The 26,632-nt window shown below is 52.4% G+C and overlaps 2 protein-coding genes across 5 annotated transcripts in view; both read left to right on the top strand.

Annotated features, from left to right (window-relative positions):
* Positions 1–5,733, top strand: part of HMGXB4 (HMG-box containing 4) — a 30,081-nt gene extending 24,348 nt beyond the window's left edge. For all 3 annotated transcript variants that reach the window (XM_039230468.1, XM_039230469.1, XM_039230470.1), the window contains 2 exons: positions 2,923–3,045; positions 3,536–5,733. In XM_039230468.1, the coding sequence (XP_039086399.1) occupies positions 2,923–3,045; positions 3,536–3,580 (168 nt within the window). In that variant the 3' untranslated portion in view covers positions 3,581–5,733. The remainder of the gene's footprint in view (positions 1–2,922; positions 3,046–3,535) is intronic.
* A 3,836-nt stretch (positions 5,734–9,569) lies between these two features.
* The window catches only part of TOM1 (target of myb1 membrane trafficking protein), a 38,992-nt gene continuing 21,929 nt past the window's right edge, over positions 9,570–26,632 (top strand). Inside the window, exons 1-2 of one of the 2 annotated variants that reach the window (XM_039230456.1) lie at positions 9,570–9,707; positions 24,928–25,012. In XM_039230456.1, the coding sequence (XP_039086387.1) occupies positions 9,656–9,707; positions 24,928–25,012 (137 nt within the window). In that variant the 5' untranslated portion in view covers positions 9,570–9,655. The remainder of the gene's footprint in view (positions 9,708–24,927; positions 25,013–26,632) is intronic. The other variant, XM_039230457.1, reaches the window with a different exon arrangement.

Here is a 26,632-nt window from a genome sequence, read left to right as displayed (position 1 = left end):
AATTTGTGGTTTCGTTGTACCACACTTATTCACCTTATATTTTTATTTAAATAAATCTATCCATTCTTTCACAAGGATGTCCTTGATGCAAGTCTGATATCCTCAGTTTTTTTTTCAAATACAGGGCATCACAATGGGCATACGTCAGAATGCTCAGTGTTGGCCTATATGCCACCTGAAACTACATGCTGCACTGTAGGAACATTGCTGTCTACAAGTCACTCGTTTATAGATTGGATACCAGGAGCCTGATAACTTTAAGTGACGACTACAGATTGACGCTCTGTGCCTCACTCCTGCCCTTGTCTCCCCGAGGCTAGCTGATGCAGCGAGAGGAGCTAGGGAACAGTGAGAGCTGGGGGCGGGGTGGTCAGGAGGGAGGGGTTCTGTGAAAGAGAGGTGATCTTCCAACAGGGCCTGGAGGGGTCTGGAGGGGTTTGTCTCGCGGAGACATTGGAAAGAGACCCTCCAAACCGGAAAACGGTGTGCATCTCTGCTCCTCGAACTCGGGGTCTTCTACCAACATGGATGAAAGGAGCCCCCCCCCCCTCCCACTTTAACCAGATCCTCTACCGGGCTTTTATATTGGGACTCCACCCCCCGGGGGGGGGGGGGGTATCTTTTTTACTGAAATTCCAGTTAGTTAACATACAGTGTAATATTAGCTTCAGGTGTGCGATTCAGCACTTCCCACATCACCGGTGCTCATCATGCCCTGCTCAGTCCCCTTCCTGTTTCACCCGCCTCCCCTCCAGTGACCAGCAGTGGGTTCTCCATAGGTAAGGGTCTGTGTCTTGGTTTGCCTCCCTCTCACTCTTTTCCCCCCCTTTGCTCATTTGTTTTGTTTCTTCCACGTCAGGTTTTATTTGAAAAAACGTTTTTTACTGCTAAAATGATGAAAATTTAGACCATCTTTCACATAAGATGGAGGAAGGCCGAAAATTAAGGCTATAGCCCAGATTACAGACGGCCTTGGACCCTCTCAAGTGTTTATTCTCTGCTATTGAGGAACTACAGGGGTTTGGGGGTTTTTTGGTTTGTTTGTTTGTTTGTTTTTTGAGTTGGGAAGGATGTGATCAGCGCTCTCATTTGGTTTCCTCTGAAAGTGTCTTCTGTTTTAGATTGGGAGTGCGACCTGACTTGGGGAGAAGTTATGTAACAGTAATGCAGTCCAGACATGACAGAGATTTGAATTAAGTCAACAGATATTTATTGAGGGCTTACTCTATGCAGAATACCAGTGATTACTGAGACGATATAAAAAGGAATGCAACATGGCTCCTGCCCTTATCATTCACTGGGAGAGTCCGACATCAAATATTAGCTATAATTAACTGTAGGCCCAAAGTAATGGAACCATATTATTAATTGCTAACAGGTTGACTGCTTAGTCAGTCAGCTTTGGTTCAGAGTGCTTTCTATCAATTCTTTCATGTAATTCACGCCGCAGCTTTGTGGGGAGAATTTTTTGTTCCCTTCCTTTTACAGAAGAAAAAACAGATGTAGAGAGACTCAGTAACTTGCTCTGGAGCTCAGCACCTAAGTGCTAAAACAGAGGCCTGAATTTGGTGGCGCAACTCGAGGTCCATGCTCTTAAGCCCTTGCTGCATGGCCCCCCTTGCAAGAAGGAAAGGGGAGGGAAGAGTCAGCCATGGCAAGGCCTTGAGTCTGGCCAGTGATGTGAGTGGTGGTGGCCTCAGCAGAGAAGGGCTGCTCGGAGGAGGGCAGGTGGCTTCACAGCACGTTGAGATTTGGAAACTTTCAAACTGACAGACCTAGCAGGCAGCCAGAAATGCAGTTTGGGAGGCGAAGATTTTGCTAATAATGGTAATAATTACTGATACTTTTTGAACACTTAACCATGTACCCGGCACCTTCCCAAATACCTTGTACCTATTATCTTCCTTAATCCCCTCTGTGTAGGCTATTGTCTGGGCACAGCATAGGCAGCATCGTGCCCCAGGACAGGGGCGGGGGGCGTGGAACCCAGCAGTCCTGAGCCCGGAGCTCCTTCTCTGAAGGACTGTGCTGTGTTCCTGGCTGACACAGCCTCACAGGGCTTCTAGCTAAAGCAGGTGACACAGGAGCTAGGCAGGCACATTTGCAGTGAGCGATCCTATTTCTTACCTGTTTGAATCACAGAGAGACATTGTGAATTGGGCAAAGTGTTAAAATTTGAAAGGAACCAATTTCACTTCTTTCTGAGGGTGAACAACTCAACCCAGAAAAGTGGTGTCACCAGCTGTCAGAAAGCCCCACACGTGGAGAAGTGTGCATATGTCTGTGTTAAATGGTCATGTGTAGGGCTGTAGAACCCTCAGTTCTCACGCTGCAGCTAGATTTGTGGAGCTCCTAAGAAAAGTAGTTTTTGCCCACATGACCTCCACAGATCTTCCCAGGAGCTCTCTGGAGTAGGGAAGGCCAAGTGGCCAACCCTAGGTTGCACAGAGGGTAAGATGGGTGAGGAATATAGAAAGGGAACCTGGGAACGTATTGTAAAAGGTTTCTTTTTAAACAACTTACAGAGTTACCAAAGCAGATACCTTCCATTTCTGCTGCAAGTTGCATAGCACGGGCAAGACTTAAAAGAACAATGTAAGGCTGGGGCGCCTGGGTGGCTTAGTTGGTTAAGCGTCTGACTTTCGCTCAGGTCATGATCTCGCAGTTCATGGGTTTGGGCCCCGCGTCGGGCTCTGTGCTGGCTGCCAGCTCGGAGCCTGGAGCCTGTTTCAGTCTGTGACTCCCTTTCTCTCTGACCCTCCCCTGCTCACGCTGTCTCTCTCTCTCTCCTAGAAATAAATAAAACATAAAAAAATTAAAAAAAAAAAAAAAGAACAATGTAAGGAAACCACCAGAACGTGGAGGGAACCTCAGGAGTGGGACTTGATTACAACCTGCTCTCCCTTACTGCTCTCCTTGCAGGGCATGGTGGCCGTGTCCGGCAGTCTGTCCGTGCTTCTGGATTCCATCATCTGTGCGCTTGGCCCCTTGGCATGTCTGACCACACAACTACCTGAACTGAACGGCTGTCCCAAGCAGGTCTTGGTGAGTTTTCCCTGTGTTCCTTGGAGTTTTTCAGCCAGACCCCTCAGGAGCCACAGAGGCCCTGCCTCCACGAGCTCTGAGGGCACAAGCTCACGAGGCTTCCTGGCGGATGGCACGCCCTCCATGTATTGACCCAAGAACACAGTCCTGGGCCACTGAATACATGCTGTGCTTTCCGTGCAGCTAGGAAAAGTGCCACTTCCCTGAACAGCCCTACGGAGAGACGCTTCCAGCCCCTGAGGGGCCGCACCTCCCGTCTTGCCCCTCTGCTCTTCTACACCCAGACGGAGCAGGAGGCTTCTGCCTCTTTTCCACGAGGATTAATGGGAGGAGTCCGCGGAAAAGCTCCTAGGGGAGCAGACGGCACGGTGCCGGCTTCACTCTCTCACTCTCAGTTTCCTCTCTCCTCTCTCTCCTCTGAACAAGGAAATAGGGCTCGGGGAACTAAGGTAAAGTACTCTGCAGCTGAACCTTTTCCCTTGTTTTGCAGTCAAACACATTAGACAACATTGCTTACATCATGCCTGGACTGTGACAGCGAGGAGCCCCGGGACAGAGACCTCGTCCTCCCCATTGCTGGTGTGTGTGTATGTGGGTGCTCCAGATCGCTGGTCTCCGGGCACAGGCTTCGAATTTTTATATATATACATATACATATACATATATATAATGTACAATATATACATAGGACTGTAACTACTTTGCTTTTAATAATTTTATGAAATGGCAAAGGTTTAGCCAAGAGGAAACCTTGGCATGAATATGGACTTGGGATTCTTTTTTCTCCTGTGGTGGATCAATCTGCCTTAAAAATCAATGAAACTTGGGGGCTGGGGGCTTGTTCTGGGTGCCAAGGGCATCTCTTTATGGACAGCTAAAAATGTGATTTTTTTTTTCCAACTCAGTTGTACCTCCAGACCCATCACTGACCATTTGCCTTACCTGTCTCACAGTCTGAAATGTAATAGGAAAGATTATGGGAAGATGCCAGTTGACTGAAAGTACAAAGCCTTGCAATGTGAAGTGACCTAGGTTGGAGGTGATAAAATCGTTCCCATCTCCCAGTTACTTCAGTGGCTTAGGTGAACTTTGTAGGGGTTCATTCCGTTTCCTGCTATACCAGTGTCCATGTCTCAAAATTTATCGTAATCTTTGGTACCATTAGCAGCCTCAGTAGGGCCCAGGAGTTACGTGAGCCCCAGCAGCGTGAAACACCTTGGAGAGAGGGTAACGCTGTCGCTGCACAAGTTGAACATGTATTGTGAGCAGATCCAGAATATTCCATCTGCAGAACTAATTGCTGGTATCTTCCATCGGTGACATTCGCTTAGCCACCGAGTCCTCACAGGTTTTGCTGCTTAGTTGCTTGATGGCTGTGGAAGATGAACTTGGCCCAGCGTGATTCTTGGGTTCATCCGATTGGCTCCCCTGGTGGGCAGATACCCAGTGTTCTGCATTCCACACATAAGTGAATTGCAAAAAGAGTACTCAATTCTCATGTAGGTTTATTTATGTGCGCTCGTGACTGTGTGTTTTAATTATGTGTATTTAACTCTTTAAAATCTCTTAGATTTTAATTTATCCTGTAAATTTCTGTATATATAATTTAATAACAAAAGCCTCCACCAGCAACAGCATGTGGAAGATACAGATTTGTCATTTCTTCCCTCCTCCTTTCCTCTGATCCCCTCTGAAAACTCCCAGATCATCTACATTTTAAGGTATCGTGCCTCATAAAAGGAATCATTATGTCAGGATTCTAATTCTTTATAATTCAATAATGTCAAGAAAGTAAAATTAAAAGGAATGTTACCATTCCCAGCTGCCCACTTTTCCAAAGAACCAGACTTTTGCTTCCCAGTTCCAAAGAAGACAGCTGAGCACTTGAGGGTTGTTTTTCAGTTTGGTGTGGGGTTCCAGCCAAAACTAAGCTCCAAGGGGACTGTGATTTCTTCCCTGGCCGAGGCAGAGGGGACTGTGCTTTCTTCCCCTGGCCGGGGCAGAGGGGACTGTGCTTTCTTCCCCGGCCAGCCGAGGCAGAGCGCTGCAGCATGGAAGTAGATCTTTGAGGACCCTGCAGCCAGCCCACATCCTACTTCATCCCTTCCCTCCTCCCCACCGTGTGGCCCCAGGGCTTCCTTTCCCAAAGGTGCTCTAGCTGCTGATAGGCCCTCAGCTCGGAGCAGTGGTGAAGTTTAATTGGGGAAACAGAAGGAAACGGGTATGTTTGGGAACCTAAATCAGTAAGAGCAGATCTGGGTTTGATTGCCTGTGTTAGACCCCATGCCACACCTCATCTGTACCCGTGGAAGTTTCCTGTCTGACACAGGGTATCAAGGAGGGGCCTGGGAGACCTGGAGAAGTACGGAAGAGGTCAGTCCTGCCCCTGTCCTTCGTGCACGTTAATGAAATCCCAGTGAGGACCTGCTTTTTGTTTGTTTGTTTTCCTTTAAAACCCAACCCTTATTGTATTTGTATTTAAATTTGTACACATTTGTATAATAATCTGTACCTTGTGGTATTTGGTACTATTAGAGGAAAAACTTTGGATTCAGACCTTCTTGCAGTTTTTATATCATTGTTTTATTTTGTTTTTTAAATAAATTCTAGCGGTTTGATCCAAATCCCATTACAGTTGTATAAAGAAATAAAATTTTGTACTTATATTATTAAAAATCACATTTTTAATATTTTTAGTCCTGTCTCAGGTTATCCTTTCCCTGTTGCTGACCAGCTTGCTTTGAAATTCTAAAACCTGTCGTTTTTCACCTACATCGGACCATGATTTTTATTTTTAAAGACAAATCTCTGGAATAGAGGGCAACTTTCTGATCTTAACCATTTTTCTCACTGCCATCTTGCTCTGTCTCTATTAACTATTTACATTGCAGTCTCTCATGTTCTCTCCCTTGCAAACTAAAAACGAGCAGCTCTGATAAGAGAAGCCCTATTCACTGGTAAATGAAGTTGTGCGTGCGCTTCAGTGTTGGTCTAACTCAAGAAAATATCAGTCGTGTATTAAGGGTCACATCTAAATCATGTGCTTAACCATGATATATTTCATTGCTGTTTCAGGCCTGTCCTGACCTGATGAACGATGTTGGACAGGTCGTTTAGTCTTTATGGACGTCCACAGTCCTACCAGTAAAATAGCGGTAAGGTCCCTCCCGCCTCGCAGCCTGCGTGAATGTTTAGTAATATTGTGAACATTTAATACATGGACATTTGACCTCTCAAGGTAAAAAATTTCAATGCAAACACAAAGTGTTCCTAGTCCTGAAGAGGGAAATATTCAGTCAGTGGGAAGACTGACCTCTTAGAAAGAGGCTGTAAGAAAGAGACCAGTGCTGCTGAATGACTGTTAAGGAATGATTTGCATGTTTTCTCACAGTCAGTCCTCCCACCAGCCTCACGAGTTTTATCCCCCGTTACACATGAGACCAGTGCAGAAAAGTACTTTTCCTGAGGTCATACAGCTCGTACAGGGCAAAGCCACGAGCGGCACGCAGGAACAGCTCACCCGGGGCCTAGGCTCTCTTCTGCCCCGAGCCACTTGCAAAGTTGGATCCTCTATGGAATTCCTCCGAATCCTTCTCTATTATCTACAGTCCTGAGCACATGGTAGAAAAACTACCTGAAACTTCTTCATTGTTCAGATGTTCTCTTGTCCTGGCTGGCTTTAACTATACGGGCCTCGCCTTTCTCATCACACTTCTGTCTTCCAGCTGCGGAGGCAGAGGATCGTGACTTTTATCTAAAAGTACTTGAGGGGTGCCTGGGTGGCTCAGTCGGTTAAGCATCCAGCTCGTTGATTTCAGCTCGGGTCATGATCTTGTGCTTCAGGAGTTTGAGCTCTGCCTCAGGCTCTATGCTGATGCTGCAGAACCCGCTTGGGATTCTCTCTCCCTCTCTCTCTGCCCCACACACTCGCTCTCTCGTGCGCACTGTCTCTCAAAATAAATAAATAAACTTAATTTAAAAAATAAAAATAACAAAAGTACTTGAAGGATGTAATAGATTACATTTATGCAGAATGTGAGTCTTAGGGGACTTAACCATTTTTACCCACAAGCAGGCATTGATATCAATATTACTAAAACATTTAAAAAATTAAAAGCAGATTGTTTACTAACTGAATTTGTTCCTTGCTAGCAAACACTTTTTTTTTTTTTTTTTAAATAAGCTCTATGCCCAACATGGAGCTTGAATTCAGGATGCCGAGAACAAGAGTCACATGCTCTAACTGACCGAGCCAGCCAGGTGCCCCTTAGCTGACACTTTTTGGGGTGTTTTTTGTTTTTAGCAAACACTTAAAAACATTTTTTTAACGTTTATTTTTGAGACAGAGAGAGACAGAGCACAAGTGGGGGAGGGGTAGAGAGAGAGGGAGACACAGAATCCAAAGCAGGCTCCAGGCTCTGAGCTGTCAGCCCATGTGGGGCTCAAACTCATGGACCTTGAGATCATGACCTGAGCAGAAGTCAGACACTCAACCAGCTGAGCCACCCAGGTACCCCAGAAAACACTTGTAAAACATAGTTTTAATCAGTTTTGTACTACACTTAATGTTTGCCATTTATATTCCTTTCTGTTTGCATGAAGTTGATATGATTCCACTCCCCATTTGGGAGTATGGGGGGGGGGTTCATCTTTTTTACCATGAAGGATGCAACTTATGGCTGTTGCATTCTTGTCAATAAAGCCAAGATCTTCTGTCCACAACCACTTTAAACCAGAGTGGTGCAAGGAGGCAAAAACTTCAAGAAATCACCACCCAGCACGGGCATGTTAAAGCCTATGGGCTCCTAATGGAAGAATCCAAAAATGTTAAATACCATGTATACAACCAAGCAATATGCTCAAATGAAGAAAAACATGGAAGGTGCCTGACATGGAAGTCGCCCTAAATGTACATCCCACCCTTTATGGTCCAAATACCAAAGGTATTTGATTTAAGGTAGATTGACTTAAATTTTAATGTATCAGTCACTGTGCTAGACAAAAGTGGTGAGCAGAGTGGTGACATAGGATCCCAGCCATCACCGAGTAGAGGGAAACAGCATTTATGAATAGGTCTCCTGAGCATTATTAAAACACTTCAAAGCACAGGAGCACATGACTACTTAAAGTTTGTATTTTTTTTTTAAATGTTTTATTTATTTCTGAGAGAGAGAGAGGCAGTGTGAGCAGGGGAGGGTCAGAGAGAGAGGGAGATACAGAATCTGAAACAGGCTCCAGCCTCTGAGCTGTCAGCACAGAGTGGGGCTCGAACCCACGAACTGTGAGATGGTGACCTGAGCCAAAGTCGGACGCTTAACTGACTGAGCCACCCAGGCACCCCTAAAGTTTTTATATTGCACAGTAAAGATGTCAATCACTGTGTCAGCACAAACAGGTTAACATACAGAAGTGGTTAGGTCCTAATTTAGGTCTTCCATCATCCCAAATCTGTACTACTTACTAGCCTTCCAATTTAAAAGTCACAAATACGGTGATCATTTAAATATTAAAGCACCCTGCAGTAGTCCAAACTACCAATGTGGTTATTGTATCTTTTGGAATGCATGTGATGAAGAGAAAAAACATAACCGATAGATCAGATCTGATCTAATGTGTAGGCGCAATATTTAAAACATGGTACACAGGAAGGCTGAAAAAAGAGAATCCTAGAACGAGGAAAGGCCTTTGAAATTCATAAAATTTTTAACTTGGGGTCCACTGCTGTACTTCAGAGACCCCCAAAACTCCTTGAAGTTAAATTGTATCTTTTTTCTTCAGAAAGGCTTGTAGTTTTTCAAATTCTCAAAAGAGCTTGCAACCTAAAACAAAATGTATACAGTCCTTGATCTAATTCCAGCATGCAGCAAAAATGGAGGCTCGCTGTTTGAATCGCACAGTAAATTAATGACAGAAATGAGTCCCAGGGCCCACTTGTGACCCCATCTGTGTGCATTCTGCCACTCTAGGCTCTAGCCCGTTCCTCGCTACAATTCATGGAGTTGGTTCTGTGTCAAGGGACCCCAGTCCCCTGGTGCTGGCCTCTAATTCGAGGTAAGCGAACGCGGGCTGCAAGCCAGGTGCATCTTGCAGCAGGGAGACCTCGCCATCAGATAGGAAGAGCTCTGTCAGGGCGGGGAGACAACAGGCCAGAGATGCTGTCAACCCCAACGACGGGGGCGTTGTCATAGTGAGGTCCCAAGAGCGAAGACACTAGGGTGAGAACTGGTCCGAACTTGCAGTGTAACCTTACCCAAGTCATTTCCCTGCTCTGAGACCTCGTTTGACAAGCGTAGAGCGTTAAGTCACGGCCTTAAAAGGCATTGGGGGCGTGGCCTGCAGAGGCCACACACACCCTCCTCGTTCGCCCCAGCCCTACGGCGTGCGTGACGTCCGCAGGCGCCAGGAGAGGTGCGGTGAGGTCATCGCCCTCCGCCTCGGGGCTCCAGACCCTCCACGTCAGGGGCGGAGCCTGTATCCACGCTCTACACCCTTCGCTCCGCCTCCACGGGCGCCTCCTCGCGGACCGTCGGGCGCGTCACGTGACGGGTCGCCGGCGCTGGCGGTTGCTGTCAGCTGATTCCCCGGGTTGGTGGCTGGGGCAGCCGCGGCGATGGACTTTCTCCTGGGGAACCCGTTCAGCTCTCCGGTGGGACAGCGCATCGGTGAGTCCCCGGAGCCCCGCCGCAGGGCCTGCTCCCGGCCTCGGTCTCCCCGGGCGCCTCCAGGTCCCAAGTCACCCTCCGGAGGGACGCTTGGGGGGGAACCCGGCTGGCGTGTCTCTCTCGGACCTGTCCCCGCCCAGCCTCCCGCCCATCTTGATTGACAAAGCCGTCGTCCATTAGGAAGCTTCGACTTGTGATGGATGCCTACGGCAGCCAATAGCTACAAAGGGAGGGCGGGTCCGGGCGGCCGCGGCTCAGCCAATGTGCGGCTGCTGGGGTCGCGAATCCTAGGAGAAAGTTTTGGGGGTTGAAGGGGCTGCGTGGTTTTGCAATCCTTGAGTCCTCGCCTGTCTCCCTCATCGCTCCCCCAGCCCGGGTCGCGCCGCCTGGGCTCTTGCCGTCTCCTTCCTGGCTCGCCGGACTCTCCGGACACACACCGGAGAAGGGTTAGAAGTCCATTCTCCCAGGACCAGGAGACTGGGGTTTGGCGTCTGGGCGAGCAACTTGGCGGGGACGCGGCCAGGCAGCCCTGCTGCTCCCGGGGCCCGGCCAGACGCTGGCAAACCCGCGAGACCGGCAGCAAGGCGACCACACAGTCGCAGACTCCCCGAGCTGGCAGTGATCTCAGGAACCACCTGATTCCGCCTCCCGCGTTTCTCGGCACTCGGGTGGGCCGGGCACCCTGGCCGGAGGCACAGGCTTACTCAGCCCAGGTCTCCTGACTCTCCAGCGCCCTGTTGACTGCACTGACTTACTAGCTCCGTGACGTGGCCTCCTATTTCCTCACCTGTGATTAGGGGTATATTAATGGTGCTTCCGTGGGGTTGTTGTGAAGGTTAAACTCGTTAATCATTGTAAAATACTCAGAACCGTGCCTGGCATGTGGTCATTGCTATATAAAAGAACGTGGTAATATTTGTCATTATTGTTATTGAGATACACCAAGCGAGGGTCGGGAATACCTGGAAATAGCCGGTTTTATGGGTACTTCTTGCTCCCAATACAGGGAGGAACCCCATGTCCTGGCCCAAACAGCTAGTCCCTAACACTTCTCCAGGGACAGTCTGGATGTGCCCTCTGGCATCAGGAAGCTCGCCAGTACTGTTAACTTCTTCCTTCATCTTCTTGATGGGCCTTAGCATTAAGCCTAGACTAGGGAAAAAGGGATCTTTTAGGCTGTCCTGGAAGCCAAACCTCACTTAAGTCCGTCAACCCAGCCCAGCAGTATAATAGGTACCATGCCTGTGTGTGGCTCTTCTGAGGTTTTGTAATCAAATTTCTTCAAGAGGAGGCTGGCAAGCCAGGATTTATTTACACTCCAGAAAGCTCCTGGGCCAGAGAGAGGAAGCTGCTCTCCCAGGAGCACCCTCCCCGCTCTCTGCCACACACACCTCCCCATGAGTCATTGTTTTGGAGCTGAAAAGCTCTCCTCTCATCTTTATTTCTCCAGCAACAGATACCACCACTTTCATCACATGCCAAGTTTGAGACTTCCTACCTAAAAAAAAAAAAAAATCTGACCTTCAGAGTTGGCCACATTTTCCTGAAGCTTTCTAGAAAAGCTCACCTGGGCTCTGGCCCTTAGCTAGTCAAAGAAAGAGCTTCTCTTCTTATCCCCAGGGTCTCCTGCCTGTGGCAAGAAATACTCTGTCCAAAGAGAATACTACGAAGTCGTAATATCTTAGAGCCCAAACTAAATCTGGCTACTGGAAGGGTCCTTACCCTGGGCGTCTTACAGAACTCAGGGTTCTCATCAGGGTTCCCTAGAAGTCTTGTTAAAGACAGATAGATGGCTGGGGCCGCCTGGGGGGCTCAGGTCATGATCTCACAGTTTGTGAGTTTGAGCCCTCCGTGTCAGGCTCTGTGCTCACAGCTCGGAGTCTGGAGCCTGCTTCAGATTCTGTGTCTCCCTCTCTCTCTGCCCCTGCCCACCTCTCAAAAATAAATAAACATTAAAAAAAAAAACCACCCAAAAAACAGAGGGCTGGGCCCCATCCCAGAGTCCCTAACTCTGTAGGTCTGGGGTGAGCCCTAGGATTTGCATTTCTAACAAATTCCCAGGTGATGCTGATGCCACTGGATTGGAAACCACATATTGAAACGCTCTATAATAGCTCATCTCCTTTACACAGAAGGAGACAGAGGCCAGAGAGAAGGCGGAGACTGACTCACCCAGGCCCCCAGTGAATTGGTAATGAAGCTGTGATCAGTTCCCCAGAACCAGAGAAACTTGAACCAAAGCCGAGGAGCCTCTAAAAGTAGAATGAAATGAAAAATAGCTGCCATTTGAGCAATGCCTTTAGTCTTCCATAGGTTTCTTGTAGATAAGGAGATGGAGGTACTTCTGATTGGCTGTGATCACCAATGACGTAGTGTTTCTGGAAACTGCAGGAGTCAAATAATGTCAGGGCTGTTGACTCCACCCCCTCGCTGCGAGGGAAGCCCTGTAGAACTGGGGTCCCTGAGCACAGTGGGCTTCAGGGGTGAGCGTCACTCAGCTCACCAAGTTGTCATCCATCCGCACACCTGTGTGCTCACTGCCCCCTCGGCCTGGCATACCCACTCCAGCCTGCATCCTTCAGAGCTCAGCCATTCTCACCTCCTCCCTGAAGCCCTCCCTGAGCCCTGCAGATCCAGCCATCACTTCTGCGCTCTTGCATCCCCCTCGCTCCTTAGGCTTCTTCACTCTCTGCCTCTGGGCTCAGAGCCTCCACTTCCTCCTGAGTAGCATTAGCTACAACAGCATATACCTGCCTGGGTGGTCGTGAGAGGGAAGCGAGACAGTCCCCAGGAGGCGTGTGCGTGGGAACCATCAGAAACATCAGCCCTGGGGCGCCTGGGTGGCTCAGTCGGTTAAGCCTCCGACTTCCACTCAGGTCATGATCTCACGGTTCGTGGGTTCAAGCCCCGCGTTGGGCTCTGTACTGACAGCTAGCTCAGAGCCTAGAGCCTGTTTCAGATTCTGTGTCTCCCTGTCTCTCTGACCCTCCCCTGCTCCTGCTGTCTCGCTCTCCCTCTTTCAGAAATAAAGCATTAAAAAAGAAAGAAAGAAAGAAAGAAACATCAGCCCTTGCTATCATCACCATTGTTTTTATTATTTCCACTGTCGCGCACTTGTAGACCACTGTCCTGTTCTGTTAGAAGCTACGCATGTGTGTCTCCCCAGCTAGGCTAGGCTTCCTGAGAGCAGGGGCTGTACCTCACTTGTCGGGACCCTCAGCACCTGGCATGGTCCCTGGCCCATCGTAGGAGGGAAGACAAGAGAAAAGGAAAGTGACATTTGGTGAGCAAATACCACATGTCAGGGACAATGTTAGTATCCTAGTTATTAATATTCACAGTGACCCTACCAGGTTTTGCTATTTTTTTCCAGTTTTAACCAAAAGTAAGTGTGAAGGAGCATATCATTTCCCAGGGCGTCACAGCTAATCAGGGTGGGGATCTAGACCCAGGTTTCTCTGGCCGAGAGCCCACATCCTCCCCTACCCCTCACCACACTTATCTGGCCGATCAGTGCTTATTTGGAATTTACACCGTCCACCCCTCCAGGATCCACAGTTAACTGTTCTCCCCGCAGATTAGCCTGGCTGGTTACCATGTACGTGTGAGTCTGTACATTTGCAGGCCCCTCCGCCTTATCTTTTAGCAGGAGAGCTTCCCAAAGGCAGCAGCTGTGGCTGAAAGGATCCCAGATATTCGGTACTGGGTGGTGTCGACACAGCCCTCTCCTAGCAAAGATTTCAAAACCCTTTGCAGAATCCTCTGTGGACAGATCTTTTGGGTTGTTTTATAGACAGACGTCAGAAGGTAACCCAAGAAGCCCATTGTCCATTTCTGACTGTCAGCTTACCCCTGGACTGAGTCAGAGACCCATCTGCTCAGAAAGCAAGCTGCAGACAACAGACGCTGTGAATATGGGCAGTCCCTGAGGACCAGCCCCCACCCCCCACCCCCGTAGTCGGGGTGGGGATGCCAGTAACTGGATATGACGGGAGAGCTCAGAGCCTACGGCCGATCCCCGCGGTGGACGGGAGAGGGGCAGAAGTCAGGCCCAGCTGCCTTGGAGCCACAAAGGCCAAGCCAGGGGAGCCACAGGGAGGAATCACAGAGGAGAGACTCCACGTGTTAGTAGAGAGAGCGCTTGAGGCCCCCTGGAGTGCCATTTCGGGAGGATGGGGGGAGGGAGGAACTGGAAGCCAACCTGGCCACTACACTACGTCTCATTCCTTCTGTCTGTGACATGCCGCCGTCCTCCCTCTGCTTCCCAGAGCACTGCAGGGAAGGCTGGACGCGAGAGGGAAGAAAGGAGCTGACGGACGGCCTTGAGAGAGTGGTGGATTGGCTCCACGGGCCCAGAGGGCGGCAGCAGAGTCAGCCAAGCTGCACTCGGTGTTGACACACACGGCCCTGGCACCTGGCACAGGTGTTGCCGGCTCCCCACCGCTGGGGAGGTGAAGGCAGAGGCCATAGGGGAGGGAGGCTCTAAGGAGGACTCCCACACTGGCCGCCAGGGTGGACTAGGGCAGGATTTACAGACTTTCTGGAAGGGGCTAGAAAGAAAATATTTCCACTTTGGTGGGCCTGTGGCCCCCATGACAAGGGCTCAGCTCTGCCCTTACAGCATAAAAGCAGCATAGACCATGTGCAGGTAAATGGACCCGACTGTTCCAATGAGACTTTGTGTATGAGCACCATAAGGTAAATTTCATGTAATTTTCACATGTCCTGAAATCGTATTCTTCTTTGGATTTGTTTTCAACCATTTAAAAATGTGAAAACCACTCTTAGCTTAGTGTGTGGGCCAGACAAAAGCAGACTGAACAGGCACGTGGGTTCATAGTTTGCTGACCTCTGGGTCAGACCAGCTGGCCAGAGGCAGAATGATGGAAGGCAGCTTCTCCAGGGTGGGATCCCAGGGAACCCCACGTCTCAGATGCCTAAGGATGCTCCAGCCGTGGGCCCTCTGAGGCAGAATCCCTATCACTTCCCCCAGTGTGCTCTGGGGGCTCCCCATGCCTTGAACCCCTGGTTCTCTGATACAGAGGTGCTAGAGCCAGGTTGGGGCCCAAGTCTCTGTCTTGAGGGTAACAGGCAATGATGTGTAGAAAGGGCTTCATGTCCAATGGCCATGGCACTTGTAAGAAGACATCCAGGTTGAGCTCTTGAATCACACCAGATGGTATGAGTCCTGGTTCAGCCTCCAGCGGCTTTGTTACCTGGGGCAAGTTACATAACCTCTCTGTTCTTCAGTTTCACATCTGTAAAATAAGAACATCGATCGCACGCATCAGCTGGGGCTGCTGTTTCGCCGTGTGGAGAGGCTGCTGTGTTGGGAAGCCCTCAGCCCCGTGCCTGCCAGAGAGTAAGCGTCCGCCGCTGTGATTTTTTACCGGCGTCATCATTGTCGCTGGGGCCTCGTCTAAGGTAGTGACAGAGCCAAGCATCTGCCCAGGGCTCTGGCTCCAGTGCAGCCTCTGTGTCTCGGCGTCACTGGGCCACACATGAGCAGCCACTGGCTGGCGGCAGCCACATTCTCAGACAGGTCAGGTTGCAGGCTGTGGGGTAGATCCGATTCTTCCTGGGGAATTAAAGCCTTTGCCTGACCCTACAGATAGAACTGGTGAATAGGTTTTGTTCCCTCACTGAGCTCAAAGAAATAAGACTAAAGTGCCGGATTTCCGCTCTTCTGGTTTTAGAAGACAAAAACACACACATACACACAAAACCCTCAGTGTCTTCTAATTAGCTTGAAGCTGTCACCCATAGAAAACAGGGAATCAGGACAAGTTAGCTCTTTACATCCTTACCAAAGAGGTCTCTGTCAAGGCTCGCCGTCTGCAGACTTCTGTCCTTCATGCCACCTTTATGATTTAGATCTGGCCTGTGCTGCCAACCTCTCCGTTTATACTTTCATCGTGTTTTCCTTTTATTGGCTCACCATTTTTAATATGACCTTGTCCTGTGTAATTTTATTAATGAGGTAATTCGTGTTTGTTTTTCTCACCTTGGCTAAAGTAAACGTGCATCTCTAAAAATGTTTTTGAGTTTGTGCATGAGACCCGTTATGTGACCCTGCGGGGTACCTTCTGGTGACTCTGATGACAGCAGGATAGGGTCAGAGATCTTACATCAGAAGATCTGGGTTCAGGTGCCAGCTCTGCCCCTTCCTGGCACTTCCTGTGTCCCCCGGGCAAATGACGGAGCCTCTGAGGGATGCCTGCCTCCATGAACATGGGAAAGACCACTGAAAAGTGCCAAGGAGAGCCAAACCACCCTGCAAGATCCATAGAGAGGAACTGGGCTTTGTTCCTGACGGGGAAGGTAGACGAGGTAGAGGAGGGAAGGGGAGAGCCAGGGGAGAGGGGGAGAGGAGGAGAGAACAGAGTCCTCCGGACTGTGTGAGGCTAAGGCCCGCAGAATTTAAGAACAGACGGAGGTGTCCCCTCTTTGACCAGAACTTGTTTACACTGAGGCAGTAAAAACCCCAGATGATTAACTTTATGTGTCAACTTGACTGGGCCATGGCGTCCAGATGCTTGGCCAAACATTATTCTAGGGGAGCCTGGGTGGCTCAGTCAGTTGAGCATCTGACTTCAGCTCAGGTCATGATCTTACAGTTTGTGAGTTCGAGCCCTGCATCAGGCTCTGGGCTGACAGCGTGGAGCCTGCTTTGGATCCCCTGTCCCCCCCCCCCCCGCCCCTCCCCTGCTGTGCTGTCTCTCTCTCTCAAAAATAACTAAACCTTTTAAAAAACATTATTTAAAAAAAATTATTCTAGATGTTTCTGTGAAGGGATTTTTTTTAGATGAGATTGGTAGACTTTGAGTAGAACAGATTACTCTCCACAGTGTGGGTGGGCCTCGTCTAATGAAGCTATGGTTTTAATAGAAGACTCGCCTCCCGGACGAAGCAATTCCACCAACAGACATACTTTGGACCCGAGCTGCATCTGTCCTCTAGGTCGCCTGCCCTGTGGGTGGCTGTTGGACTTGCCAAGCCCCCACATTCACATGAGCCAATCCAGTAAAATAAGTTTCTCTCAACAGATGGAGAAACATGAGAAAAAGAGAGAGGGACCGAGGGGGGAGAAGGACAGTACCAGTAGCATCTCCTGTACTCACAAGCTGGAGGAGAGAAAAGAATGTCACCGCCCCCTTGGCCATTCACGTCAAGCCTCTGCTCTCACAACCTTGCTCCCCCTTCCCCGGGTGGTTTTACCAAACCCTCCTTCACGTAACTGAAACTTTCTTCGGTTAGGTACTATAGTTAGTTACATCAACTTTAAAATTGTGGGTTGCAGAAGTAATGGCCTCCGTGAGGTATTTTAGAGTTCCTCTTTACGGCCTGTGGTTACAGAATGACAGGGGAGAGGCAGCCAGAGTATTGAGGAAGGATGGCTCAGCAACGTAGGAAACTGATGGAACTTTCCATGCTGGGTCCTCAGAGAGTTGTTCATTTGGAACACAGGCCACCAGACAGTTTGCTGGCTGGGGGAAAAAAATGGCTTCTGCGTGTACGGGATTTAAGAACTCTGTTTTGTGGGGTGCTTGAAATTTTCAAACATTAATTTGGGGGATGATAGTTTTGTAGTCGATAACATTGGGCTTTGCGATCACTGTGTGCTGGGTAAGATAAAAACACTTGAAATGCATTCTCTTATTTCCTCCTCACACAACCCTGGAAGGTGAGTGTCCTCTTTATCCCCATTCTGCAGGGGAGAAACTGAGGCACCAAGAGTTTAAAGAATTCATTTAGGATAGGGGCGACTGCCTGGCTCAGTCGGTGACGCATGCAGCCCTTAATCTTGGGGTTGTGAGTTTAAGCCTCACGTTATGGGTACATAGATAGAAATAGTTTTGTTTTGAGAGAGAGGGAGAGAGCTGGAGTGTGCACACGAGCCGGGGAGGGGCAGAGAGGGGGCGGGAGAGAGAGAATCCCAAGCAGGCTTCGCAAGGTCAACACGGAGCCTGACGCAGGGCTTGAGCTCAGAACCATGAGATGGTGACCTGAGCCAAAGTCAGACGCTTAAGCAACTGGGCCATCCAGGCACCCCAGCCCCCCCCGAGAAAAATTTTTTTTGTAAATAATTTATTCAGGGCCACAGGGCTCGTGAGTGCTCGAGTCAGGGCTTGCTGTGGGATTCGTCTGTGTCCAGATCCCACGCTCTTCATGTTTTCACTTCACTGCTCCCCTTAGAGTTGAAAGGAGCGCGCTGGGCTTCCTCTTGAGTGAAGAATATCCGGATCCATCTGGAATGATATTGTTCGTAATGGTTCTTGCTGCAGCTCCCCACCCGCACCGTTAGCGTAGCCTTTCACTCTCCCACGTGGCAGGAAGTGCAGGTGCTACCACTGTCCTGCCTCTCTTGGTGGGGGCTGGGGGGGGGGGTGGCGCACAGGGAAAGGGTGGACCGGAGAAACTTCTGGAGCCGCCTGACATTCCACCTGTGTCTCCGGCCAGAACCGGGTCACATGGCCACTTCTGGCTGCAGGGGAGACCAGAAAAGCTAAGTTCTGTGGCCAGTGGAGAGCGAGTGCCTTTGACAAGGACGAATTCCGCAGGAGCCGGCTTCACGAGGGGGGGTTAATAAGTGTCGCGGAGCCCATTACCTCCAGCGCGGCCAGGTGAGTGTTCCCACGCTGCTTTTCCAGAAGGAGCGCCCAGCTGGCCCGCGCCCTGAGGGGATCCGTCAGGATGCCAGAGGCTCTAGAGATGCGTCCAGAGTGGCCGCAGGAACTGAGAGCTGGTGTGGAGGACAGATTAAGGCGGGGACATGGTACTTTCTAAAAATATTCAAAGGACTGCCAAGTTGGAGGAATATTACCTGCGCAGCAGCTCTTAAGGGATCAATGGAGGGCAAAGGATGGGAGTGTTTCACTTAAATTAAAGTGTTACAGGGGCACTTGGGTGTCTCAGTCGGTTAAGCGTCCAACTGCAGCTCCAGTCATGATCTCACGGATTGTGGGTTCGAGCCCCGCGTCGGGCTCTGTGCTGCCAGCTCAGAGCCTGGAGCCTGCTTCAGATTCTGTGTCTCCCTCTCTCTCTGATCCTCCCATGCTCACCCTCTGTCTCTCCCTCTCTCTCAAAAATAAAGTGATACAGAGGTTTATTGTCCTGGCGGGTATGACCTCACCCTTCATTCAGTTAGTCATTCAGCAAACACTCACTGCAGGTTTATTGGGGACCAGGTCCCGTCTGATGTACCGAATTCCCAAGCCATGTACTCTCCACCCCGGAGCTCAGAGCCTAATGGGAGAGACAGAAACAAAGAAATCAATTCTGTAGAGTTATTTTCACAGCCCTGCCGAGCAGGACTTGGCGCTGTGGCCTGTGTGAAATGCTGTCAGCCCGGTGAGGGAAGGAGCAGGCCCTCAAGGGGGTCAGAGCAGGCTCCACGTGGTAACCTGACTTTGATCTGGGCTTAGGAGCAAGATTTAGGGTGGGCAGGAGGGCAGGAGCACACTCTTGGAGGGAGAGGCCTGAAGGAGCAGACCCCCAGGGGCATGGGCAGAAGGCGGGGCCTCTCCACCCTGAGCCTCGGGAAGCCCAGTAGCTCCGGTCCCACAGCTCTGTTTGATCCAAAGCTGTAGGGTTGGTTTGACCAACAATGTCTTTTTTTTTTTTTTTTTTTAATATTTATTCTATTATTGAGAGAGAGGAACAGAGTGCAAGCAGGGGAAGGTGCAGAGAGAGAGGGAGTCAACAGATTCCAAAGCAGGCTCCAGGCTCTGAGCTGTCAGCATAGAGCCCAACACAAGGGCTCGAACCCATGAACCGTGAGATTGTGGCCTGAGCCAAAGCCAAACAGTTAAACGATGGAGCCACCCAGATGCCCCAACAAATGTCTTTAAACACCCAGGCTCTTTGTCCTGAGCTTGTTACCTCCTGAACCCAAGCTGCAGGCACCACATTCCCAGAAGAGAGGAAGGAAGGAGAAGAGGGAAGAAAGGCTTTCTCCTCCCTGAGCTGTGCCTCTGTGTCCCAGAAGGGACGCCTCCCCCTACCGCTGCCCAGAAGACACCCCCCTTCTCCCCGGGAACCAAGGCGGAGCCGCTTGCCCACTTCAGGAGCAGGTGCCAGGGCGGGGAGCGGGCTTGCTGCTCTGGGCACAGAAGGAGGAATGGCTGCTGGGTGGGCCTTGGCACAGGTTGGTGCCAGCTTTGAGGATGGCCCATCCCAGCCGCTGGCAGAGCTCCCTCTGCTCCAGCAGCCTCACCTCTCCCCTCCGGCTGCCTCACTGCCCTTGGGACTTTCTCCCCAGTGCCCGAGAGTCACCCTCCAGCCCCTCTCTTCTTCCCGATATCCTCAATGACTCATCATGGATGCCATCATTCCTCAAACGCTGTCCCTCTGCCAAGAACCTCCCTTTTCCACCTGCCCAGCCCACCACCCTGTGCTCTGTGCTCAGCTCAGACGGCACCTCCTCCCTGACACCTTCCCTGTTCCCTCTGCAGGGGCTCCCCCCCCCAATGCCCCATCTCCTGGCTCTCACAGCACCCTGAACTGACCTCGACCATGCCACTCTGCTCTGAAAATGTCTGTCCACCTGTCATCCCTGACCACTTCAGGACCCCCTGAAGGGAGGGATTCACTTCTTTGTCTTTGCCTCTCAAGCACCTGCCGCAGGGCTGGACAAATAGTAGCTACTCAAAGGATGTCGTGGAGGGCAGAGAGGTGGGCGCAAGGGAGATGGGCAGGGAGAAGGCGTACAGAAAGCGATTGGGACGGGGCAGCAGGGATAACAGGCCCTAGGCAGGGGGTAGAGGCAGAGGGCAGGTAGGGAGGGAGCGAGGAGGCAAACGTTTACTTACAGCAAATTCCAAACATCATATCACTTCACTCATAAATATTTCAGTATATCTCCAACGGGTAAGGAATAGGATTCTTACTTAAAAACAAACAAACAAGCTGTAGCCGCAGTACCATTATACGTTTGCGGGAAGAAAAAGTATACAGACATGTTTTGTTTTTTTTTTTTAATTTTTTAATGTTTTATTTATTTCTAGGAGAGAGAGAGAGAGAGACAGTGTGAGCAGGGGAGGGTCAGAGAGAGGGAGTCACAGACTGAAACAGGCTCCAGGCTCCGAGCTGGCAGTCAGCACAGAGCCCGACGCGGGACTCGAACCCACGAACCGCGAGATCATGACCTAAGCGAAAGTCGGACGCTTAACCGACTAAGCCACCCAGGCACCCCAACAGACATGTTTTTTAGTAAGAGTAAAGACTGAAAGGAAGTCCCCACCAGGATGCCTGACTCCTCTGAGTGACACGAGTGGGCAACGTGTCCAATGGAGAGGCAGCGGTCAGTAAACGTGGTGTAGAAGGAACGTGGTTGTGCGTGCTTGCTGGGGTGAGGGCCTCGAAGGAAGGCCTCTGGGGACCACTCGGAGCCGACACGCCGTGTCATCGTTGTCTTATCACGGTCTGCTGACTCTGGTGGCGTCCTTCTCCCCTGGGCCCGGGCCATGGCCGGGGACAGAACCAGGTCTGCGGGGCGTCCCTGGCCCTGAAGACCGTCGTCCCTGCTCACAAGCCGCACGGCATTGGCTCTAAGACACTGTGGAGTGTGAAGAGAAAAAAATGTCACCTGAGCCCTGGCACGGTCATCAGCTGTAAGAGCCACCCCAGTATCAGAGGGGGTCAAAGTGGGAAGGGGGAGGGGAGCTCACAGTCAGGGAAACACAGTGCGATATCAGGGCAGGTTGGGGGGGCTCAGCCTTGAACTGGAGCGGGGAGGCAGTCTGGAGGCCGTTGGCGTTGGACAGACAGTCAACAAGCCTCTCCTCCCTGTCCCACCAGAGGGTAGGCCCCGGCGAGGGGGGGGAGGTCCCCCAGAGCTCCGGGTCCACCCTAGCTGGGTAGAGGCATCCTTGAAGCCCAGCGAGCGTGAGAGGCACCATGAGTTTAGAGCCCCCCACTTCCACGCACGGGAGGGACGGTGGGGAGGTGACCCAAGAGGAGGTACACTGAGCAGGGTGCACAGGGCTCAGTGAATGCCAGTCATTTTGCCAGTGTTCTTCGTGATGTTCCCATCACCATGCAGGACGACGGTATAGGTCACACTGACACAGTCCACTCAGCTGGCAAATACCCTGAGGAGCTGTCACCGGGGCAGAGGCCTTCGAAGGGGAGCAGGGATCAGCCGCTCTGTCTCCTCCCGTGTGCGGGCACATCCAGACCTCACACCCTGTCCCACCCCCGTGCCCGGTCCCTTCTGGCAGGCTGCTTCCCGCTTTGTGAGGGCGATCGTGGCCTCCCCCTGGACCGCCAGCTTGCTGAGGGCAGGACCCGGTTGCTTTTGCTCCCCAGAATCTCCCCAGCACCCGGATGACCATGTGCACCGAGTATGTTCAAGAGGCACATAAGGTCGTGGTGAAGGGTGTGGATTTGGTAACCAGACCTCTCTGGTTTGAATCTCTGCTCTGCAGTGTGGAAGCTGTGTGACCATGGGCAAGTCACTGACCTCTCTGTGCTCCTCAGTTTATTCATCCTCTGTCTTAAGGATTGTGGTGAGAGGTTCATGTGAAGGGCCAAGTCCCATGATTGGTGCTTGCTGAGTGTCCGGTGAGCGCGCTGGTGGCGATGGGTGTCATCGTCATCTGTGACCAGATGCCGGATCGAATGCAAGAAAGGCGTGCAAGGCAGAAGCCCGCGGGCCATGCAAGAACAAGGCCCCAGTGGGAGGAGAGCGCAGCCAGTCATGGCTGAGGTCAGTCCCAGATGTCCCTCTTGGCCCCTGAAGAATTCGGGATTTTGACCCTTAGGCAGTTGATGGGACTGGAGGTGGGGGGACGGGAACCCTGGATAGATTTTAGACAAGAAAGTACTGGTTGGGTTTGTGTTTGAAGAGGCGATGGTGGAGGTGATGGTCCAGGCCTGGGGGAGGTGACAGGGCCTGAATGAGAGCTGATGGTGGGCAACTCGGGAATGCGTTGAGTAGCGGGAATTCACAGACACAGCGGCCCTTTGAGCGCGCAGGGTGGTGAGGAGAGGGCTCTGGCTGCACCCCGCGCACGGGCTGCCGGCCCAGGGGAGGCTCGCGGGGCCCGGCGTCCTCAGGAGCCGCGGCAGGAGCAGAACAGCCCAGAGGCTGGGCCGCCGCAGTCGTGCTCGAACTGGTAGCCGCTGCCAGTGTTTGTGTCCCCCTTCCTGAAACAGCAAGCCAAGCCACTTCTGCGGTCGGAAGCAGAAACAAAACAAATATCCCCGGGTTCCTGTGGGTTTACATTTCTGCCCTGCATGGAGTACGCCTACCGCCTGGAAGTCTCTCTGAGGAAGTGTGAAAACTCCCGGGCCCGCGGGGAGGTGGCCTCCAGGTGGCCGCGAGGCCGCAGCGGGCCTGTCCTGCCCCGGACACGCCTGTGTCCCGCTGAGCTGGCCTGCCTGGACCTTGTACCTCCCCCCCTTCCTCCTCCTCCTCTCCCTGTCTGAACCCCAGCCCCCCAGAAAACTCCGTCATCCACACGACTCGGCCCGCCGCTGGCCTCGGGCCTGGGGAGCTGCCGCTGTGCTCGGGGGGGGGGGGTCTCAGACCTGTGCTCCGGCCCCCACAACCCCCCGCTCCCTGCCCTGCCCTCCCCCGGCCTCTCAGTGCCCGCCGCCCCTCACAGCCACTTGCCTTTCCAAGATGACCCTAATCCCTTCTGAAACCGCGACGTCCCTCCCCCGGGAGAAGAGAGGCGCCCCTCATTTTCAGGGGTCCCTGGGGGGCCTAGTCGAGGAAGCACCGACAGGCCTGCTGGTGGAGCCAGGGAGCGGGAGGGGGACAGGGGGACGCTTCCCGGGAGGCTGAGCCCCCTGGCGCCTGGCGGCCACTGTGTGACCTGCCGGCGCCTCAGTTTCCCCGTCACGTAGAGGAGGGCAGGGACACACACGTCACCGCCGTGGGAGGATTCCGCCTTGTGCTGCATGAGGACAGCTCCCGGCGCCTGGCGTTTCAGGCTCTGTGACTGGGGAGGATTGTCACCGAGGGAGGGCGCGCGGGCCAGGCCGAGAGCCGGGGAGCCTTGGAGCCTTCGGGGCGCAGGACGGACACAGTCACTTCAGAAAGGTCACTCTGAGGCAGCAAGGGGCACACAGGGGGCGGAGCCAGGCAGGAGGTGGGGGCAGTGGCCGGCCGGGCAGAGGCGGAGGGCAAGGTGACGAGGGGTCAGGTAGGATAGCGGGTCCAGAGCGGGAGCTGGCGGATGAAATTCTCTGGGAGATTTGGGAGGAAACTGGTCACGGTAGGGCCCCTGGGAAGTGGGCTGGGGCCGGGGAGGTGGGTAGATTTACTCTCCATCGTGTGCCACCTAAAACCCTTTCACGTTCCGAGCCGCGCTAATGATCGAAAGATACCAACTCAAAAGATAACACCGTCAAGAAGGAACATTTTATTTGCAAAAATAAAACACTGTCTCCATAGTTTGACGTCAGAAGCCGGCCCACTGAACTCCTGTTCCCACTCATCTGAGCCAGGGCCTCCTCGCTGGTCGGAGGACATGGACGCTCCTGGCCTCACTTGGCAATTTAAGAATTTAGTGACATCACGGAAGGACAAATACTGTCTGATTCCACTCAAATGAGGCGTTCGGGAGGCAGAATCGTAAGGACAGTGTGGTGATGGCTGCCGGAGGGGTCTAAGGAGTTAGAGTTTCAGATTTTCAGGATGGAAAGGGTGGGGACAGCCTGTGGGGACAGCTGTACCACACCGTGAGTGTATTTGATGCCGCTCAACTATACGCTTAAAAGTGGCTAAGATGGCAAATGTTACGTGTATTTTAACACATTTTTTAAAAGAGAAAATAAGGGCACCTGGGTGGCTCAGTCGGTTAAGCGTCCAACTTCGGCTCAGGGCATGATCTCACGGTTTGTGGGTTCGAGCCCCGCGTCGGGCTCTGTGCTGACAGTGTGGAGCCTGCTTGGGATTGATTCTCTCTCTCCACCCCTCCATCCCACGTCTCTCTCACTCTCAAAATAAATAAATAAAACTTTAAAAAAAATACTTTGAAAATAATAATAATATAAAGTGGAGCCAAAAACCAAAAAAATTAAATGACAAAACGGAACAAGGTAGGGAACGGTTTGCACGCCGCCTGGTCCCTCTTTCTGGTACCCAGAAAGTAACTATCATCCTCCTCTCTGGCCCTTCCCGCCCCGCCCCACACACCTGCACGCGGCTCTCCAAGTCTGTCTGTCCGGGACCCCCCACACCGTGTGACTTGTGGTTTCTCCTCCGCAGAGAAGGCTACGGATGGCTCCCTGCAGAGCGAGGACTGGGCCCTCAACATGGAGATCTGTGACATCATCAACGAGACCGAGGAAGGGTGAGGCCCGCAGGCGAGGCAGGGGCCGGGGGACGGGGATAGCCAGCCGCAGTGTCACCCGCCTCCTGCCACAGACCCCCTCCCCACTCCACCCCTCCTGGAGCGCAGGGGGAGACCCTCCTGTCTTCAGTGCCAGGAGGGCTGCGGAGGTCCTCTGAGTCCCACCCCAGGCAGGGGTGTGGCATTTTAGACCTCTTGGAACGAAGATTCCATCCAGTGCTGTCGTGAGATGGACAAGGGCATCCAGAGAGGCCCCGGGGGGGTGGGGGGGCGCCAACCCACGCGGCCTCCCTTAGGTCACAGCCTGGCCAGCTGGACCTCTTAGGACGTCACCGAGCTACATCCTCGTGGGACACGGCCAGCTGGTGGCTCCCGGCACTGGGACATGGCCCCGAGCACTGTTCTGCATCGCATGGGCCAGAATGGGCAGGGAGACTCCCAGCTTTCTCTGAGCGAGGACAGACTTTCATTTCCTTAAGATTTGGAACCAGCAGAGGAGGAGGTCGGAGGGGATCAGGGGACACGGCGAAGGCAGACACAGTGAAGCAGAACTGAGAGCCCATGGGCACTAGCCTGTGCCAAGCATTTCCGGTACACAGGTCCCCCCGGGACACGTGCCGTGGAGGAGGCATCGTGGTCTGCGCTCTTGGTCCCTGACTAGCAGGCCCTGACGAGCCGTGTGACCTGGGGCATGTCACTGTACCCACTAGGTCTTTGTCATCAGAGGTTAAGCTCTTTGAGAGTCTCCCAGCAGTATGCCCAAAGGCCTGAGGGGAGCAGACAGGGAAAGCAGGGCCACTGTCCTTGTCAGGAGAACCCAGAAGGTGGGAAGAGGCGGGGCGACCACAGTCATCGGGAAGTGCGGCCTGGCAAGACTTTGTTCTGAAAAGTCAGAATGAACGGCTGGAGCAGGACCCCATTTCCCTCCTCATCTCTCACTGCGACAGTCCAGTTGGTCTGCGGGGTCCCTCTCAGCCAGGTGGTCCCTTTGCGGGGAATGCGGGCCCAGGCAGGGAGCCCCCACTGCAGTACGCAGCGGCCGCAGGCACCTTCCAGCACCCCAGCAGTGGGCAGGTGGCGGAGGCAGGGCCACCAAGATAAAAGATGGGGGGCGGACATGCTCACGGAGCCCCTGAGAGGGCCTGGGGCTTCACAGACCCCCCTGGAGAAACAAGTCCCCATCCCCCGTGTAAGCGTGTGCGGAGCTGCGGCCCATGCGTGCTCTGGTTCAAGGCGTGTGCGATTGGCTTGAGCACTTCCTGTGTTCCAGGCACTGCATGAGGCCTTCGGGACGCAGCAGCGAGCAGAGCAGATGTCACCCTTGGCCTTGAGCCTCTGGTCTGTCAGCCCCCCAGCCCCCATGGGTTGTGGCCTCCTTCCGTCCACTGTGGGCTCCTGGCCGGGCACGGGGCACAGCAGGCCCAGAACCAGGGCACACAAGCCCGGACTTCTGATTCCCAGTGCTGCGCCCTCTCTCTGGGCCACCCTGAAACGTGGAGACAAGTCCCTTTAGAGGATGAGGGGCTGCCCCAGGGCATTGGCGGAAAACTACCCGCACCCTTCCGGGACAGGGGCCCGGCCCGTCAGGGACCATGGCCCCTCACCCGCGTGTCCTGCGCG

Source organism: Hyaena hyaena, unplaced genomic scaffold (genome assembly GCF_003009895.1).
Source record: "Hyaena hyaena isolate Hyena2069 unplaced genomic scaffold, ASM300989v1 scaffold_46, whole genome shotgun sequence".
Classification (NCBI taxonomy): domain Eukaryota; kingdom Metazoa; phylum Chordata; class Mammalia; order Carnivora; family Hyaenidae; genus Hyaena; species Hyaena hyaena.
The sequence above is the reverse complement of the archived record's forward strand: the minus strand, read 5'-3'. Positions and strand labels throughout refer to the sequence as shown.